Source organism: Tachypleus tridentatus, chromosome 6 (genome assembly GCF_004210375.1).
Source record: "Tachypleus tridentatus isolate NWPU-2018 chromosome 6, ASM421037v1, whole genome shotgun sequence".
Classification (NCBI taxonomy): Eukaryota; Metazoa; Arthropoda; class Merostomata; order Xiphosura; family Limulidae; genus Tachypleus; species Tachypleus tridentatus.
This window is the reverse complement of record NC_134830.1, coordinates 44,055,515-44,073,548: the sequence shown is the minus strand read 5'-3', so window position 1 is coordinate 44,073,548 and position 18,034 is coordinate 44,055,515. Positions and strand designations below refer to the sequence as shown.

The window sequence follows — 18,034 nt, the reverse complement described above, 5'->3', positions numbered from 1 at the left end:
GGGTTAATTACGTTTTACAAGAACGACGCATCAGATCCTTTCTGCTCTTGGTTAATTACGTTTTACAAGAATGACGCACCAGATCCTTTCTGCTCTGGGTTAATTACTTTCTCCACAATTTGTTGAAGGAATTTACTGTTCAACAAATACATGGGTGATAAACGTGTCGCCCTTGGCGCCAAGGCTTTTAGCATATGTGAACCTTTTTTACAAAGTATTCAACCAGTTTAACAATAACTACGATTTTGAAACAGAAACACGTATAATTTTATGCTTAGCGAAATCAATAAGTTAGAGAAATATTCCTATAAAGTATTTACAATATATATGAGTGATCTAACACAAAATGCAATATGGCCAACAAAATATAGAAACTGAAATAACTTATTATAACATTAATATTATAATTTTGTTGTTGTTTTTTTCGTAAAAAGTATGAAAAAAACAAATTCCATCTGTTCACATAATCCGTAGCCCCGGTGAAGCCGCAAGGATGAGAAGTTGGCTAAAATAAAAACGTATTTTAATATTATTATTATGATTATCCTTGGAGAAAAAGTCGTTTTTATTTTCTCAAACTTTATTTCCAACACGATTAATATGGCTGACATAATTGTAACTTTACGTTTACTGATTTTGGTACAATAATCGGAGCTCCATGTAACGACTAACGGTCTTCTGATTTCAAAACTTTGAGATTTTCACATTATATATTCAAACTAAAATATCTGAGATATTTGTGCTTTATACTGAGGCATCTAATTTGCTATATAACACTAATGATCGTCAGCCGAAGATAAAATAACTTGCTATATATATAATTAAGCGGCTTATCTCATGGGATATTGACTTGTTGGAATATAATAAGTACTTTCCAATATAATTATAAAGAATTCAGTTGAAGACAAGGTTTCTATTTAATGAGGACCGTGTTTCAAGATAATGACACAGATTAGAGTTTACATTTCTTACTTGTAAGGCACGTGTTTCTGTCCGTTGAAAAGGGCAATTATGACATTCCCTAAAGCTGAGAGCGAGAGACTGTGTCCACTATTAGCATCTCGTGGCCTTGCTATTTTGTCACAGCTACCTAGATCAAACAGGTGCAGACGACTTCGACCTCCGGCGACTGTGAAAAACGAAACACGATTTCTTTTACTATTTTCCCCGAGTACAAAATTCCAACAAATAGGAGGTCTCAATATTTCTCTGAAGTTAAACCTGTTATTCTGTTTTGTACGAAAATAACATTTTTTACCACACTTTCGGAAAATAACATGTCTAAGAACTGTGAGGTTCTAAACAAAACAGGTTACTTTTTGTAGGATAAAACATTTCCAGTATTTATTAATGTAACAATAAGGAACAAAGAGATGTGTACAAAAAATAATTATTTGAATTTAAAGTTTAGTAACGTCTGACTGCACACAAACAAATGTATTGTTTTATTACACCAAACCAAATTTTATTTATACGCTTTTGGTCAGTTTGTAAACTATTAAATTTTGTACAATATTTAAACCAGTTTACCACACCATGAAGCTTGTTAAGTTTAAATGTTTTGTGCTTGTCCCTACTGTCCGTTAGACATAACAAAACTTTATGTATTTGGTAATGATTTTATAAAAACTTCGAACAACTGAAACTTGCTGAGACCCCTTGGGGTTACGTATAGGTGGTATTTAGTGAAATGCCTTGGAGACAGTAGCCTTGAACTGCGTGTAGTTAAAATATTATTCAACCTCTCTCTCTGGAAAACACGAGAGGGAAAGTTAAGAACACAGTGTTAAAAGTTTAATTGTATATTGTGATAATTTATTACATTTCCTCACTCACGAGTTTCTAGCTACGTACACTACGAAATGTTCAAATATAAGTTTTGAATAGCTAGATTAGAGATCAGTTTCTATAGTTGTTAAAACAGCATTGAGCACATATAACAATATTTAAAGTTTTAGCAACTTGAATAAAACTTATACAGTCAAATTCTGTGGTAATGTACTATATTTTTGTGGTAAATTAATTATAAACAGCATTTTCTAAAGATGTTAATGAAGGTAGAGATAGAACAGATATCAACCATCGTATTCAAGTCAACTGCGGTAATCTCAGAATTACAATAAATGTTTTTTTATTTTGGATTCTATGAGTGGTAAGTCTGATAATTTATAACGAGTTTCAACGTCCGATATGGGCACAATACAGATAACCCATTGTTTAACTTTGCACTTAACAAGAAACTTATTTCGGAACAACAATGTTGCCCTCCGTTGTAACTTAAGACAATGGTTAAGTCATACCAATGTTCAACGAATGTAACTGGAAAGACTATATGCAGATGCAAGTAGATGGATGTACTATGCATTTAAATGGCACCGTAATACAGCTGTGTGCATTGAAAATAATTGTGTTCATAGCTCTGTTTACTAACTAGCAGAGACCTGCCAAACATTTGCGGTCATATTAGTTTGTTTGTTTTTATTAACAGTACTTATTTAAATATAGGATTTCTATGATAATATAAAATAATTCTTATCATATACACCGAAATCTATATGTTTACTTGTTTTAGGCCTAACGTTAGTTAAACATTTATTAAGCACGGCTTTTAGTCGTTAAGGCGATAAATTGACACTTCCCTGCTTTAGTTTAGTTAAGACTAAACTTTACCGTACTTTACAGTATCAATACATAAACCTAAAGTGTTATTCTACGACTTAACATTAGATCTTTCTTTAGGACCTTTGATACACTTTAAATATCTTATTATACAAAATGTTTATTAGAGTATACTTACATTTACCTTTTGTTTATACTTGTTAAGATGCGCACGCATGCGTACTTAGATAGTAAGGTACGCGTGCTTTTTCAGAACAATCCTAAACCGAGTACTATCAACAAATGATATTGGTGTCGTTTGGAACTGATCCCTTCTATAAAGTGTAGCATACTGACAATGTATCACTGAATTACATAAATACACTAATATTCCATTGGATTGTTCTTCCACTTCATTAGGATGTCTGGTATTATACTCAATAGTACTGACTAATCACATAAAGTAAGAATATTCATAACAACATTATCTAATCTGAAGGAGTCTAGAGTAATTATTTAATATCTTCATCTAAATCTTGCAGGGACCACAACTGGTCTTCTTTAGTGGTAAGAAATGTTATGACTTTTACTTTACAATGTTCTATAGAAACTTAAATATCTCAGGGGTAATGAAAGTAAAAAGAAATCAAATTTTAAATATTCTTACCACCACTTCGATTACCCTTTTCGAAACGGTATTGATAGACGTGAAGGGTGAATAAAAAATGGGAGTTTCGTGAATCTTCTTCTTTTGCTGAAGAAAACACAATTCAAGGTTAAAGTATATAAGATAATACATGAGGTTTATTTAATACAATACGTGAGAACAACGTTTCTCGGTAACGAAAGAAAACATTGTACAAATGATACACTAAAATAAATAAAACAAATGTGGCTTTGTTTTATATATAAAGACACTAAAATTCTACAGTCTTTTATCTTTTCATTGTTTTGAATATTAAGAAATAGACATCTTAAATATAATATCCGAGTTAAGAGATATTTAGCTTAAGATCTAAAAGCTGAAAACAACAGCTATTAAACTTTAACTGTTAACTTTAGATTTCATGTCCTGTTTAGAAATAATGTCCAATAATATATATTTGAAAATATATGTATGTATGTGAGTGTGTATACCCATATAAATGTAATAGTATCACTGTCTGTTGTATGTCCGTGTAGCTACTTCACATGGCGTAGATGGTTCCTTTCCAAAATCGATATGGAGGTCCATGCGAGGCTACAAATTTCAGTTTTTCATTTTGCGTTTTTATCACTACTTTGTTCTTTGTAAGTAAATTTTCATCAAATTTAGAATCAAGGTTCACTGGGTCCATCGAAAGAAGCATACAAATTTCAAGCATTTTGCGTTTTACGGTTTTAATGGGCGTTTTCTACCACTACTTCGCCCCCCTTGCTGATGGAACTTCATCAAATTTTGCGTGAGGTTTGATGATTCCATGTGGAGATATATGCAAAATTTAAATTTTGAATTTTGTGTTTTGCGGTTTTTATGGATTTTATTTTTTACAATCACATATAAAGGAAGCAACTTTTCATGTCTTAATATAACCTTTCATTAATGATGTATTTATATATTTTCTGTCCAGAAGATGGGTACTCCAGCTAAGATATACATATATAAGCACCTGATTAATGGCAATCACGTTCTTCAATTTTTTTTTTTAAAAAGGGGGCTCCTTTCAAAGAAAAAAACTTATTCATCAGGGCAGTAGGATTAAAAACATAACATTACATGGTTCCTTATTCAACTGTACTGTATTTTATTGGATTGAACAGTAGGATTTAAAACATGTTACTACATGGTTCCTCGTTCAACTGTACTGTATTTTACTGGGTTGAACAGTAGAATTTAAAACATGTTACTACATGGTTCCTCATTCAACTGTACTGTATTTTATTGGGTTGAACAGTAGGATTTAAAACATGTTACTACATGGTTCCTCATTCAACTGTACTGTATTTTACTGGGTTGAATATAAATAAAGATGATTGTAGTTAACTGTAATTACTCATTTTGACATTTCACGCCAGTGGTTTTATGAGAAAGAGACGCCTGGCTGATCGTTCCATGACAATACGTTCCACTGAAATGAGAATGTTATTCACCATGATGAGCCTGTAGAATTTCGCCAGTCTCAGTAATTAGATGAATTTTCTATATCAATTAGCGCCTTCACAATTGGTTCATTTTTTTAAAAGCTCTCACATGCAATTTCTGACTGAAGTGATTTAATTCTTGTTATCTCGTACTTGAACTTTTATTGTAGAATTGATCAAATTAATTACTGCAGTTTCCTAAAACATCCAGTATTTCACACTGATCATTATAAGCCCACTTAAAGCAAAGTGTTAGTTTAATTATTTCTAGTTGGAGTGCAATTTAGTTTTAGTGATAAACGTCCAGTAAAGAGTTTTGAGAGTTAAAATACGTGAATAGAAAAAGTAGGCTCACCATCAAACTTTTTTTTTTTAAATTTCTCTCTTGAGATATAAATTGAAAAACACAACATTTAGAACTAAATAGATCTTTGTTTCTTGGGTTAACTTGTTTTCGTCGAGAAAATCAGAAAATGGCCGGGATTTTTTGCCATCCGAAATGTTCTTACAATTAAAATATAATCGTTTGTGCTTACTTTGAAATAATCATTTTGGCCCACGATTCTAGCTGGTATACACGCTCCAAATATCGATTTATTTGCTAACTACAAAAAATATAATAAATAGCTTTTGTAAAGCACAAAATAAATATACAGTTTCAAGCACCAAGTGGTTAAGATTACAAACAAGAAGAGAAATCTATTCTGTGGTTATTGTAGTTTACAAATCCAAATCGAATCTTTCTGCAGCTTTCCTTCCCAGTGGCTCAGGGAAGAGCATGAACATTTTAATGCTACGATTGTACGTTATTTTTAGGTAGAGCACAGATAACTATTATGCAGCTTTGCTTTTAAATCGAAAGTAACAAAAACTTTCACATTCAGCTTATTTACGCAAGCGATACAAACTGGCGTAAGAAAACTGTTCTAAGAAATAAGTAATTCTTCCATATTTGGTTCATTACTAGCATCAAAGACTCCGTACAACCTAAGACTGAGATAAAACTATGAGAGGCAAACATAATACAAATGTTGCATATAGAAGGTTACGTTTAAGCTGAAGTTGCGATACCTATAGTGGTATATTATATAAAGGTTTGTGCGTTTTGTTTAATATTAATAGTTTTCAATCATTCTATTCTGGAGAATAAAGCGAATTGTATGGAAGTAATGACTCGTTATTCATATTTTTATGCTTCTAGTAACTAAATTAGTTAATTAATTAATTACTGTTACCTACTATTAACTACTAGTACAACACACATATATAAGGGGTTGTGTTGGCAATATCTGATAGCCCTACCAAATTGAGAGCGGGCTGCAAGAGCTGCGTCAAGAATAAATGCAGCTTTTTCCGCCGTGGGAGCTCGAATCTCGCTTTGATTCATCAAGTGTGTTCCATAGACAGGGTCATCCTTCAGAAGCAGACCAGGTGAGGATACACTGACATCGTTGCCTGAAATGGATAAAAAATGTTTCTGTTCCGTGTGTATGTACGTATATACAATGAATATATAAGAAGTTTCGTTGTACTATACAAAAATGAGCACATGACCATTATGAGAAAACTTTTAGTCCTCGCTCCGAGTAAATTACGAGCTACAGCAACAGCGTTCCACAATTAGATGCAAACAGTAAATGTTAATTTCAGTTGTGAAACGTTGCAGCCTTGAGCAAACGGTAAATGTTAATTTCAGTTGTGAAACGTTGCGACCTTGATCACCGATATCTTCTTTTACTCTCTACAGTTTATTCTTCATTTTGTGTTCCTTGCGAACAAAAGGTTAATTCCGATAGACGGAGCTTCGTGGAGCTTATTATGCCGATATCTCTGGCATTGATAAATCGAATCCATTTTCTCTATGTCTGTCTTTTACCAACTTCAACTTTTTTATTCGTTTTAGTTAGGCCTTATTGTTTGAATAATTGTATTAAACATGATTAAAGGTAAGGAGATATTGTTTCACCACTTTATTGCTTTCATGTGTTAAAATGTGAAGTAATTAAATGACTTGTTTCATAAAGTTTTGATATGGCAATAACAAGTTGTCCGATATTTTGCAGATATTAAGTATATATATATATATACCTAGCTCGATCTGGTAATATATTTGTATTCGACACACGCCAAACATTCGTCAATACAGATTTAGACAAATTGATCTTCCTTTGGGCTAGGTGTTTTGGGATACGCTTCTGTTTGTTTGTTTGTTTGTTTTGAATTTCGCGCAAAGCTACTCGAGGGCTATCTGCACTAGCCGTCCCTAACTTAGCAATGCAAGACTAGAGGGAAGGCAGCTAGTCATCACCACCCACCGCCAACTCTTGGGCTACTCTTTTACCAACAAATAGTGGGATTGCCCTTAACATTATAACGCCCCCACGGCTGAAAGGGCGAGCATGTTTGGTGCGAACGGGATTCGAACCCGCGACCCTCGGATTACGAGTCGAACGCCTTAACGCGCTTGGCCATGCCGGGCATGGATACGCTTCTGCACAGGTGCTCTTGTGTCGTTGTTGTTGACTTAAAACCGTGTGAATTATTTTGTATACAGTTCTAATGGAAGTTTCTAATTCAGCTACAAAGGGCCACTGTATTAGTCGATGATTTACCGTGACAAACATTAAACCTTTCTTCTAAACTTCTGATGTGCCGTTAGAAGTTATCTGTGATTACCCTGTTATTTCTTTCCTTACCGTCCACTCACTTGCTTGTATTTGTAATTGCGGAATAAAGATACAATAACTCCTGAAATGTAATCATCCCACAAGTGGATAACATTAAGCGTCGTCTACATTTGCAAATCACCACACTATAACTGATTTGTGACAAGAGACTCTAAGATTTCAACTTCTATAGCCACAGGCTACGAAAGTTCCAGCTATGTGATTTGATCTACAAACTATTATCACAGATGATAAATAACCATTTAGAGTCACCAATCAGCTGTCTTGCTCAACTCTCTAAATAACCCTTCAGAGTTACCAATCAGCTGTCTTGCTGAACTATCTAAAATAACCCTTTAGAGTCACCAATCAGCTGTTTTTCTCAACTCTCTAAATAATCATTTAGAGTCACCAATCAGCTGTCTTGCTCAACTCTCTAAATAACCCTTCAGAGTCACCAATCAGCTGTTTTTCTCAACTCTCTAAATAATCATTTAGAGTCACCAATCAGCTGTCTTGCTAAACTCTTTAAAATAACCCTTTAGGGTCACCAATCAGCTGCCTTGATCAACTCTCTAAATAACCATTTAGGGTCACCAATCAGCTGCCTTGCTAAACTCTTTAAAATAACCATTTAGAATCACCAATCAGCTGCCTTGATCAACTCTCTAAATATCCATTTAGAGTCACCAATCAGCTGTCTTGCTAAACTCTTTAAAATAACCCTTTAGGGTCACCAATCAGCTGTCTTGCTCAGCTCTCGAAATAACCATTTAGAATCACCAATCAGCTGTCTTGCTCAGCTCTCGAAATAACCATTTAGAATCACCAATCAGCTGCCTTTATCAACTCTCTAAATAACCATTTAAAATCACCAATCAGCTGCCTTGATCAACTCTCTAACTAAGTATTTAAAATCACCAATCAGCTGCCTTGATCAACTCTCTAAATAACCATTTAGAATCACCAATCAGCTGTCTTGCTCAGCTCTCTAACTAACCATTTAAAATCACCAATCAGCTGCCTTGATCAACTCTCTGAACAACCATTTAGAATCACCAATCAGCTGTCTTGCTCAGCTCTCTAAATAACCATTTAGAGTCACCAATCAGCTGTCTTGCTCAGCTCTCTAAATAACCATTTAGAGTCACCAATCAGCTGTCTTGCTCAGCTCTCTAAATAACCATTTAGAACCACCAATCAGCTGTCTTGCTCAGCTCTCTAAATAACCATTTAGAACCACCAATCAGCTGTCTTGCTCAGCTCTCCAATTGCTTTTTCCTGAAGATGTAAAGAATGAGTAATGGAGCTACTCTGAATGGTATGTTATGAATACAATACAATTTGTATGTTTATCAGACCATACTATGTTTTGATTAAAGAAATAAATAAGAGTAATGCTTTTAATAGGAAAATCAGAAGAATTATCGTGTAGAATAAAGAGAATATGTTAATAACTGTGAAAAGAAGGTTTATCTTTATTTATAACAGAATTATGCATTAGAAGATCTTACAGGGAAACTGTAATATCTTACCAACAGCAAAATCACAGAGTAAGTCTCTAATCTTTTCATTTTTCCCCGTTATTTCAACTGCCGAAGCACGGACAGAGAATCTGGCTCCAGTATTTTCTTTCTGCTCTGATATCAGCTTGAAAAGCCAAGAAATTGCACAGGGCGTGGCTCCCAGGTCTTGGACAGATGAACACTCCCCGATCATGGTGTAGGTTTTACCTGCGTGTAGAATCAGTTCGTTACCATGCACCTATCAAACAACTGATAGCATTATGGAATTCGAGCAGGCATAGAGTTCTTTAGCTTTATACGAAACGTTTTATTTCCACTCTAGTTCTACTAAATTTGTTCACGTCACTGTATTAACAGGTTTTCATTAACAGGCCGTAGACATGGCGTACGCGAAATTACTCTATAACGAAAAAAAATTGCATTCTTTCAAACATAAAAAAAAATTCCTTGTCGGCTTAATTAACCGTAACAAAAATTAAAAAAAAACTTTATCATCCATTAATTAAAATTTAGGTTGTTTTTGTTCCCCTGTCGAAAAATATCTGATCGATGACGATAATTACCAAGTTTTGGATGACCAAACGCAAGTAGGCAACCATCCATTCCGTTGACAACAGCTTGAATAACGTCAGTCAGAGATGTCGAGGTCACCTCAGCCTTCAGAAAAAATATTATAAACATTTAGAAAAGTAAACCAGTTTATCAATTTGTGAAAATTACACTGATTGCTAGTTGTGCGAATACAAAGTTTAAAATAGTTCTATTTCCAGAAATTAAAATTAAAATGGTAAACATTTTTCATAAGAGCCTTTTGATCTTCAATTTCCAATACAATTTAGGGGAAAAATAACAAAACGTCTGTAAATCTGTACGTAACTCTGAAATAAAACTTGAATAAAAATATTTAATACCTTGTTCGCATATCGTGAACTGAATATTATTAACTCCTTTACTTAAGGCCAGGTGGGTTAAGGTGTTCGACTCGTCATCTGAGGGTCGTGGGTTCGAATCCCAGTCGCACCAAACATGCTTTCCCTTTCAGACGTGAGGGAGTTATTACGTAGGCCAATCCCACTATTCGTTGGTATAAAAAGTAACCCAAGAGTTGGCAATGGGTGGGGATGAGTAGCTGCCTTCCCTCTAGTCTTACACTGCTAAATTAGGGACGGCTAGCGCAGATAGTCCTCGTGTAGCTTTGCGCGAAATTCAAAAATCAAAAAAGCTTCGCTTAACTTTATTTCGTTTTTGTTACTTAAAATTTAATGAAAGATGTAATAATACCATGCAGGAAAACCTAATTTGTAAGAGGGGTGAGTATAGATATCCCACATGATATGTATTTTAAGCACGTGCTTTTATGCAACCAATCAAAAGACATAAGTACTGTTCACATATCAATGTTTAACATTGTTGTTTAACCTTTATAAGATAGTCGACCAGCGTTTGTAATACATTTGTGTAAAGTTGTTCAGATCTATGCCTTTTTGCTTGTTTGTTTGTCTGTTGTTGTTGTTTTTTGGCAAAGCGTATAAAACCTATATTTGGACTAAAAAATGAAAAATATGATCTGTTTCGTATCAGTTTATATATTGCCATTTGGTTGTAGCGAGCCAACAAAATACGTTTCGGCCAGGCATGGCCAGCTGGTTAGGGTGCTTGACTCGTAATCTGAGGGTCGCGGGTTCGAATCCCCGTCACATCAAACATTCCCATCCTTTCAGCCGTGTGGGCGCTATTGTGTAACGGTCAATCCCACTATTCGTTGGTAACAGAGTGGCCCAAGAGTTGGCGGTGGGTGGTGATGGTGATGACTAGCTGCCTCCCTCCTGTCTTTCCCTGCTAAATTTGGAACAACTAGTGCATGTGCTCACGTGCTCACGTGTAGCTTTGCGCGAAATTCCAAAAAAGAAACAAAAAACGTCACAATGTAAAAATACACAGGCACTGTTAAAGTCACTTCTATTAAGGGAACAAAAATAAAATTTGGCTACATGAGTGTTATCATAACTCAAAAACAAAACGTTAACCATGTATATATTTCTCTCTTTGTTAGTATGAGTTTTAGCGATTTTTATTACACATTCAGATTTTGAAGTAATTGGTTTAATTCCTAAGTTGCACCTAATATCCTTTCATTCTGATTTTGCATAACACTGTAAATTAAGATACCTGAGTGGCGTCCTGAGGGAAAACGGCATCAAAGGCGTACATTTTCGGTGCTGCCACACCTACTCGACGGTCGACCGGACTTGTCGTTCCACAAGAAGTTGGGTCATAAAGAATTGCTTGCTTTTTCTTTACGTCGACAGATAAAAGTGACGCCGACCCACATCCATCGATGTTCAAGGACACGGGACAAACACGAAGCATGACTTTAACCTAGGAGTCACGTCATAAAGTAAATTGAAAACGCTAAACGTAACATTGAAAATATATAAACTCAACTCTTCCTGAAACTAAAATGATTTTGATGCTAAATCTGTTTCCACAAGTTTCATTTTGTTTTTTAATCGAACTAAATCTAGAACAAATTACATTTCAAAACACAATACCCAGTACATCCATTTATTTCTGAAATAGTTAGCAAAACCCCAAACAAAGAAAGCATAGCAACTGATATTTATACTGAATAGTATTTCTCAAGATATATTACTTGGATATATATGTATATCACTGTATTTTTGAGGAATTTGTTTTGTCACACATTAATTGTAATTAACACATAGGTAAAGATAATGAGGTAGAAAGGTAGGTGGATTGAAATATTAGACAGATAGTGGAAGATAAATAAAATAAATATTTTGAAACTTAAATAGAACTAAAACAGATAAATAATGACGGATAAAGGATATATACATAGAGTGGAACCCCTCTAAAGCAGCCACCTTCGGGACTGACACAAACTGGTCTGATTAGAGAGGTTCCACTGTACATAATTAGGAATTATGTAAACAAAAAAGGGACTGTGATTGAATGACCACTTTCAAGGGGTGGCCGCTTAGACGGGCTCCACTGAATAGAAATTTAGGACAATAAAAGCGAGTATAGCCGGAAAATTTTAATAGTGCATTAAAATCAAATCTCGAACTGAGTTATAAAAACAAATACATATATTTATAGTAATCAGCTTATTACATTAATAAAGGAAAGAATTTAAAAATTAACCTCATTAGGTTGGCTGAACTCTTGCAAACATCTATTTTTTTAAAAACCGTATTAACGACATTTTACTGAAGTATCTATAGATTTTAGATAATTAAACTGCGACAAGGTTAATATATATTCCACACAGTATTTAACATGTTAAATTAAAAAGACGATGAGAAATCTTGTTTCTAATTAAATATGTTTACTGCTTTAATGCATTTCATATTCCACCTATTTACAAATTATTAATTAAAAAAAAACACTTAACATGTTATACGTATTATGTCTATGTGTATTTATATGACAAATAAATGTTTTTACTTGTTTACATGATGTTATAAGCCACAAAGGGTGTCTATTTCCACAAATTTAATGTTTATTCGGTATTCGTAGCTCAATAATAGTTAGTAGAGAAACGAAATGAGGTAAATCAGTTGTGAAATGAATGATGCCACGCCTTTATGAAATAACATTGCGGAAGTTCTAAACTAATTTACGCAGTTAACTATGGCACATTCTTCTAGGAAAGTTTACGCTAAACTTATATGCTGTACATGAAACATCCTGAGAGACAGGTGCACGAGCAACCATAATTGAATGGTACTGAAAGCTGCGAGCTAAAATTACAATACATAACAACAGAACAACGCATAAGTGAATGTTATCGAATTGTACACGTGTGCCTCAAGCAGCGTACGAGTCCTGGATTTAATCTATCAAATGTGTTTTGGAATGTAAATACTTGTAAAATAATGTTAAAATGACGATATTTGATGAAACTTTATCAAGCAGTGGAGTTAAACTATTTTACTATATTTAATTTGAAAATTTCACGAATTTTTAACTCGTTTTAAGAAACTTGTAAAAATATTGTGACAGATATTAAATACACCGTTTACTTAGTGAAACTTAAACCATTAAAGTTACGAGAAAAATCGACAAGTCAGTATATTTCTTTGCCTTTATTCATAACTTAGTAAATTCCGGAGGTCAAAGAGTCTCTCAGATTGCACGCGAAACTTAAAAACACAAAATCTTCAAGTCGTTATTTTCACAGCGTGAACATCTGAAAGAGACATGATTATGCTGTTGTGCAACAGACTCTATCTAATTAAAAACGAATGTTTTTTAACATCTAAAAATAATTCTGTATTCAAAACCACGATCCGAAACGTAAAAAAAAAAAAAAAAAAAAAAATCCACCCAGCAATAGACGATTCACTGCTACATTGGTCCGATGTGTATAATTTCACGTGCCAAGCTGTTTTCATTAATGTCTACCGAAATTACTTTGACCTTGCCTAAGGTGATTCCCCAAAGCTATTGTAGCGTTGCGGGGAAATGCTCAACTATCTAGTCGCCGGTGTAACTACCTATCAGATTTAACTACATTTCTTTCACTTCGGATAAACAGCTATCGTGACTTGTTTTTTATTTAGTCGCCCGTGATACAAGTAGAGAAACATTTATAAAGAAGTTGCTAGTTCATTTATACAACGAACGTAAAGCGTATACCTTACGGAAACAGTACCAGCCGTTGTTAATTTGTTTGTTTAGAATTAAGCACAAAGCCACACAATGAGCTGTCTGTGCCCGTAATATAAAATTTGAGATTCGGAGTTTTGAATGTTTAAATTTTGAACACATTGTTTCTCTTTCAAGAAGGGATGAAAATCAGTGACATTTTCTTCCAGCGTAAAGTATTATAATTCCTTTCTAACAGGACCGGCATGGCCAGATGGGTTAAGGCGTTCGGCTCGTAATCTGAGGGTCGCGGGTTTGAATCCCCGTCGCACTAAACATGCTCGCCCTTTCAGCTGTGTGTGTGTGGGGGTATAATGTGACGGTCAATCCCACTATTCGTTGTTAAAAGAGTAGCCCGAGAGTTGGCGGTGGGTGGTGATGACTAGCTGCCTTCCCTTTAGTCTTACACTGCTAAATTATGGACGGTTAGCGCAGATAGCCCTCGAGTAGCTTTGTGCGAAATTCAAAAAAGCACACAAACAAACCTTTCTAGTAATATCGATAACAACTGATCTTGGTTTCACAAATTTACACATTCTGTTGTTTTCGTTATTGGCAAATAAAGTGCTCAATCTGACAAAAATCTATGATTTTGTTTTAAAAAATACTTTGTTTCAATGAGAAACTAAAATGTATATACTGATTTCAGTAGGATAAAATCTATGTTGTTCTCTTAAACCCAAGAGAATATTAATAACAATTTGACCCTATTTGTTTACATAAAAAACAGGTTTAATTTGTAACGAGATAAACGCTCCAAGCCACTAGGGATATGAATCATTTCAGTTTATTAAAAACATATAAACTAGTAGTTTTATATAAGAGCAAATAATTTATTGTTAGTAGAAATTAGAAGAAAATCGACATTTTTTACGTATATTATCTGAAATTTTAATGACAGTAATGTTAAAAACTTTATCATAAGTTAATTTTTTTATAAGAGATCTTTATTAATCGCAAATAAAACATACGTGTGCCATGGCAAAAGTCATATACTAATTATATGACAGACTTATACCATTGTGCAAATTAATTGAAACAAGACGGAAAATTACGATTTTTTCAATTTTTTTGCGTTTTATTTCTGAGAATCCAAATATTACTCACAAATTAATACATGATATGACCGTCTGCCTTTATTTTTCAGAAGACCAATAATCCTCTTTAGCATCGAGTCCACGAGTTAATTTGCAATCTTTACTCATTTTTGGATCGCGGTACCACACCTCAATTATGGCCTCAATTAGCTTATCTTTCGTAGTACAGTCTTTTCCCCTAAGTCTTTCTTTACAAATCACCCAAAGATTTTCAATAGGATTTAAGTCCGGAGAGTTTTCAGGCCAGTCCAGCACCTTTATTCGCGTTGTAGTCATAAAATTTTTCACAAGTTTCGATGTGTGGCACAGAGCCAGATCTTGCTGAAAAATGCCAAATCCATCTGGAAATCTCTTTTTCAATTCTGGAACGACTCTTCTCTGCAAAACTTTGATGTACTGTGGTCCTCCGACGTCATAGTAGCTGAAAAAAACCCAAAACATCTTCTTCAAGGGATGTTTTACAAACTGATTGATTTGGTTCTCGAAGTTTCTCACCTGGAGATCTGCAAACATGCAGACTTCTTTGACCCTGCACGAAGAAATGAGTCTCGTCACTGAATAACACCTTCCTCCATTGTTCTTGCGTCCAGTTCTTGTATTTCAGACCCCATTGATACCGTTTTTTCTTTATTGAGTTGGTAAGAAGTTTTTTTTTTTACTGGTCTCCTTGCCCTTCTAACGCAATTTCAAATGACGTAATATTCCTCAAAATTTCGTTATATATCCCAAAAAATAGATCGACCGTACTGCAAAACACAGTTAATGACGCCGTCTGTGTGAAAAAAATGACTATTAAAGGAAATCAGCGAGTCTACACCGGCCGCCATGCTGAAAATGTTGTAAAATAACCATTTGTTACAATTAATTTGCACAAGGGTGTAGGTGCTATTATAGGAAATGTATCGAGCTTTTTTTTAATGTGTAAATATGGATTTGTTGGTGGTCATTCTAATGGTGTTTTGTATACAAATTACGTTCTGGAGTAATTATATATGTTTTTACACAAGACCTTAGCAGCATATTCCCTGCCTGCCGTGTTGAAATATAACTGAATAGTACGAAATAACTAAACTTAACAGTTAGTAATAAAATTTCTATTAAAAAAATAAATAAAGTTATAAATAAAATTACTGAAACGCCGATTCAAGAAGAACACAAAACCAAGAACAATTAAAACATTCTCTGTTAGAAGATCATTGTGCAGGTTGTTATTTTAAATAAAGTTCAACTCCATGCTAACTGCTTAGTGTGTCTTTAAGCTCAAACGTAGCCATTAATCCAATAATGCTTAGTCTGTGTTTTTAGCTGACTGACAGACATGCAAAGCCGTTATTCTATTCAGCTAATATCAGCAATCAAGAGGTTATATGACACTAAGATTTGATATTGATAACACAGCAAAACGTGATGAAAACACCAAATTACCTTGCCAACACCGAATCCATCCCTTCGATTTGCGACTCGTAATAATGCAGGGGGAGCTGGAGGAGGGGTTGTCCTGATGATGATGGAGAAATTTGTCTGAAACACGGACGTGTCTGACTCACAGTCGCCGCAATGTCTTCTTTTCTTCTTGACTGCTAAATTTAATCGCTGGGTGGCCCTACAGAACGAGGTTAACGTAGGGTTTAGCTAGTCTGAAACATGTGTTTATGAGGAATCAATTTTTATAGTATTATCAATAACTTACATTAAAACAGGAACTAAAGTTGAAACAAATTACATTTGTACGTTAACATCAAAAGTAAGAATAGAGGAGAAGAAATAAAACCTACTTTAATCAACCTAATAACTCTTTAAATTTCGATTTATAAATAATATTTACATATTATTTTGTTCATTAGTTCAATACCGCGATGAGTTTCGGAGCTGACCTCGCAAACTGTTCAACTGAATATTACTCAAATCTTGAAGGTTTAATTTAACGAGTCTGTAAGTATTACTTTTGCTTGTTACTGACTGCTCCAAAACTAACACTAAGTTGATGAGGTGTAATGAATTTCATAAAAATACCAAAACATTAGCGCTTTTAGAATACTTGACTGTTCTTCTTCAGGAATGAACTACTCGAAAGCGATCCAGTTCTTGGACGTTTATTAAAAAGTTAATAATGAGATTTAAAATATTGTTGGTAGTAACTGGTATTATAGCAATTCTAAGAGACAAAACAATACGTACTAGTTGACAATATTAAACGCTTTTAATGTCAGTAAGTCAAAATGTAACTGCTTTATAAAATATTTACCTCTGTACAAATTTACTGACAATACATTGTACATAACTGTGACAAATTAAGAAAATATCAAAATCATTCTATGTTTAAGCACTTATTGTGCAGCTAAATGACTTAATTGCGTTGTTTCGTTTGTTTGTTTGTTTTTTAATTTTGCGCAAAGCCACAAGAAGGCTATCTGAGCTAGTCGTCCCTAATTCAGCAGTGCAAGACTAGAGGGAAGACAGCTAATCATCACCACTCACCGCTGACTCTTGGGCTACTCTTTTAGCAACGAATAGCGGGATTGACCGTCACATCATAACACCCTCACGGCTGAAAGGGCGAGCATATTTCGTGCGACCGGGATTCGAACCCGCATCTCTCAGATTACGAGTCGAACGCTTTAACCCACATTGCCATGCAGGACCCAAGTCGTTTTGTTTCAAGATATTAAACTATGAACATAACCCTTTGGCCTAAGTTCATTAATTCATTTAAGTGTGGAAAGATATAAAAATATTTTAAATGATTTATAAAATCATTTACAAAACGTTTTAACCATTTAATCCATTCATCTTCTGCATCCTCGTGAATGATTTTGTAGGAATATAAATCGAAATGTTGCACTACTATGTAGTTTGTTTTTCAAAAACGAGTGCTACTGAAAGTTCTTTATTGTTTTAATATTTTCATATGTCTCAAAACTTATTTATCACTGTTAATATTTCACAGTCAATTAATTGTAAATGCTTACAAACTGACCACTATATTCGAAACCTCTAACATTTTTGAAACACTCCAATTACTTTCAGGTGCTTGCAGATCAATAGTGTATAATGCCAGTCTGCAAGAGTAACAATTATTATGATTTTTCAAAGGGACATGTTAGTCTGTATCCTTCTAATAGCTCTCATAGGGGCATATATTCTGTCTGTAATACTAGGAATTAACAGGGGATGTGTTGGTCATTTAGAGAAATATCTATGGTTGTCAAGTGTTGTCATAGACTGGAAAAGTACATTTAGCGGCAGGCTTGTAGTTGTATTTACTTTGATTGACTAGTTGGACCTTTTTATTTTGTTAAGAGGAAAAAAACCACCCAGTGTACAGCTGAACAATATTGTTAGGCTTGTCCATTTC

The 18,034-nt window shown here is 34.3% G+C and overlaps 1 protein-coding gene across 5 annotated transcripts in view; it reads right to left on the bottom strand.

Annotated features, from left to right (window-relative positions):
- Positions 1–18,034, bottom strand: part of LOC143252357 (uncharacterized) — a 93,442-nt gene that overhangs the window by 14,937 nt on the left and 60,471 nt on the right. For 4 of the 5 annotated variants that reach the window (XM_076504350.1, XM_076504347.1, XM_076504348.1 and 1 more), the window contains exons 4-10: positions 16,105–16,282; positions 11,081–11,290; positions 9,475–9,568; positions 8,921–9,118; positions 6,022–6,174; positions 3,266–3,352; positions 973–1,129 (exon numbers count right to left, since the gene is read on the bottom strand). In XM_076504350.1, the coding sequence (XP_076360465.1) occupies positions 973–1,129; positions 3,266–3,352; positions 6,022–6,174; positions 8,921–9,118; positions 9,475–9,568; positions 11,081–11,290; positions 16,105–16,282 (1,077 nt within the window). Of the gene's footprint in view, positions 1–972; positions 1,130–3,265; positions 3,353–6,021; positions 6,175–8,920; positions 9,119–9,474; positions 9,569–11,080; positions 11,291–11,767; positions 11,816–16,104; positions 16,283–18,034 lie in introns of those variants that run through there. The other variant, XM_076504351.1, reaches the window with a different exon arrangement.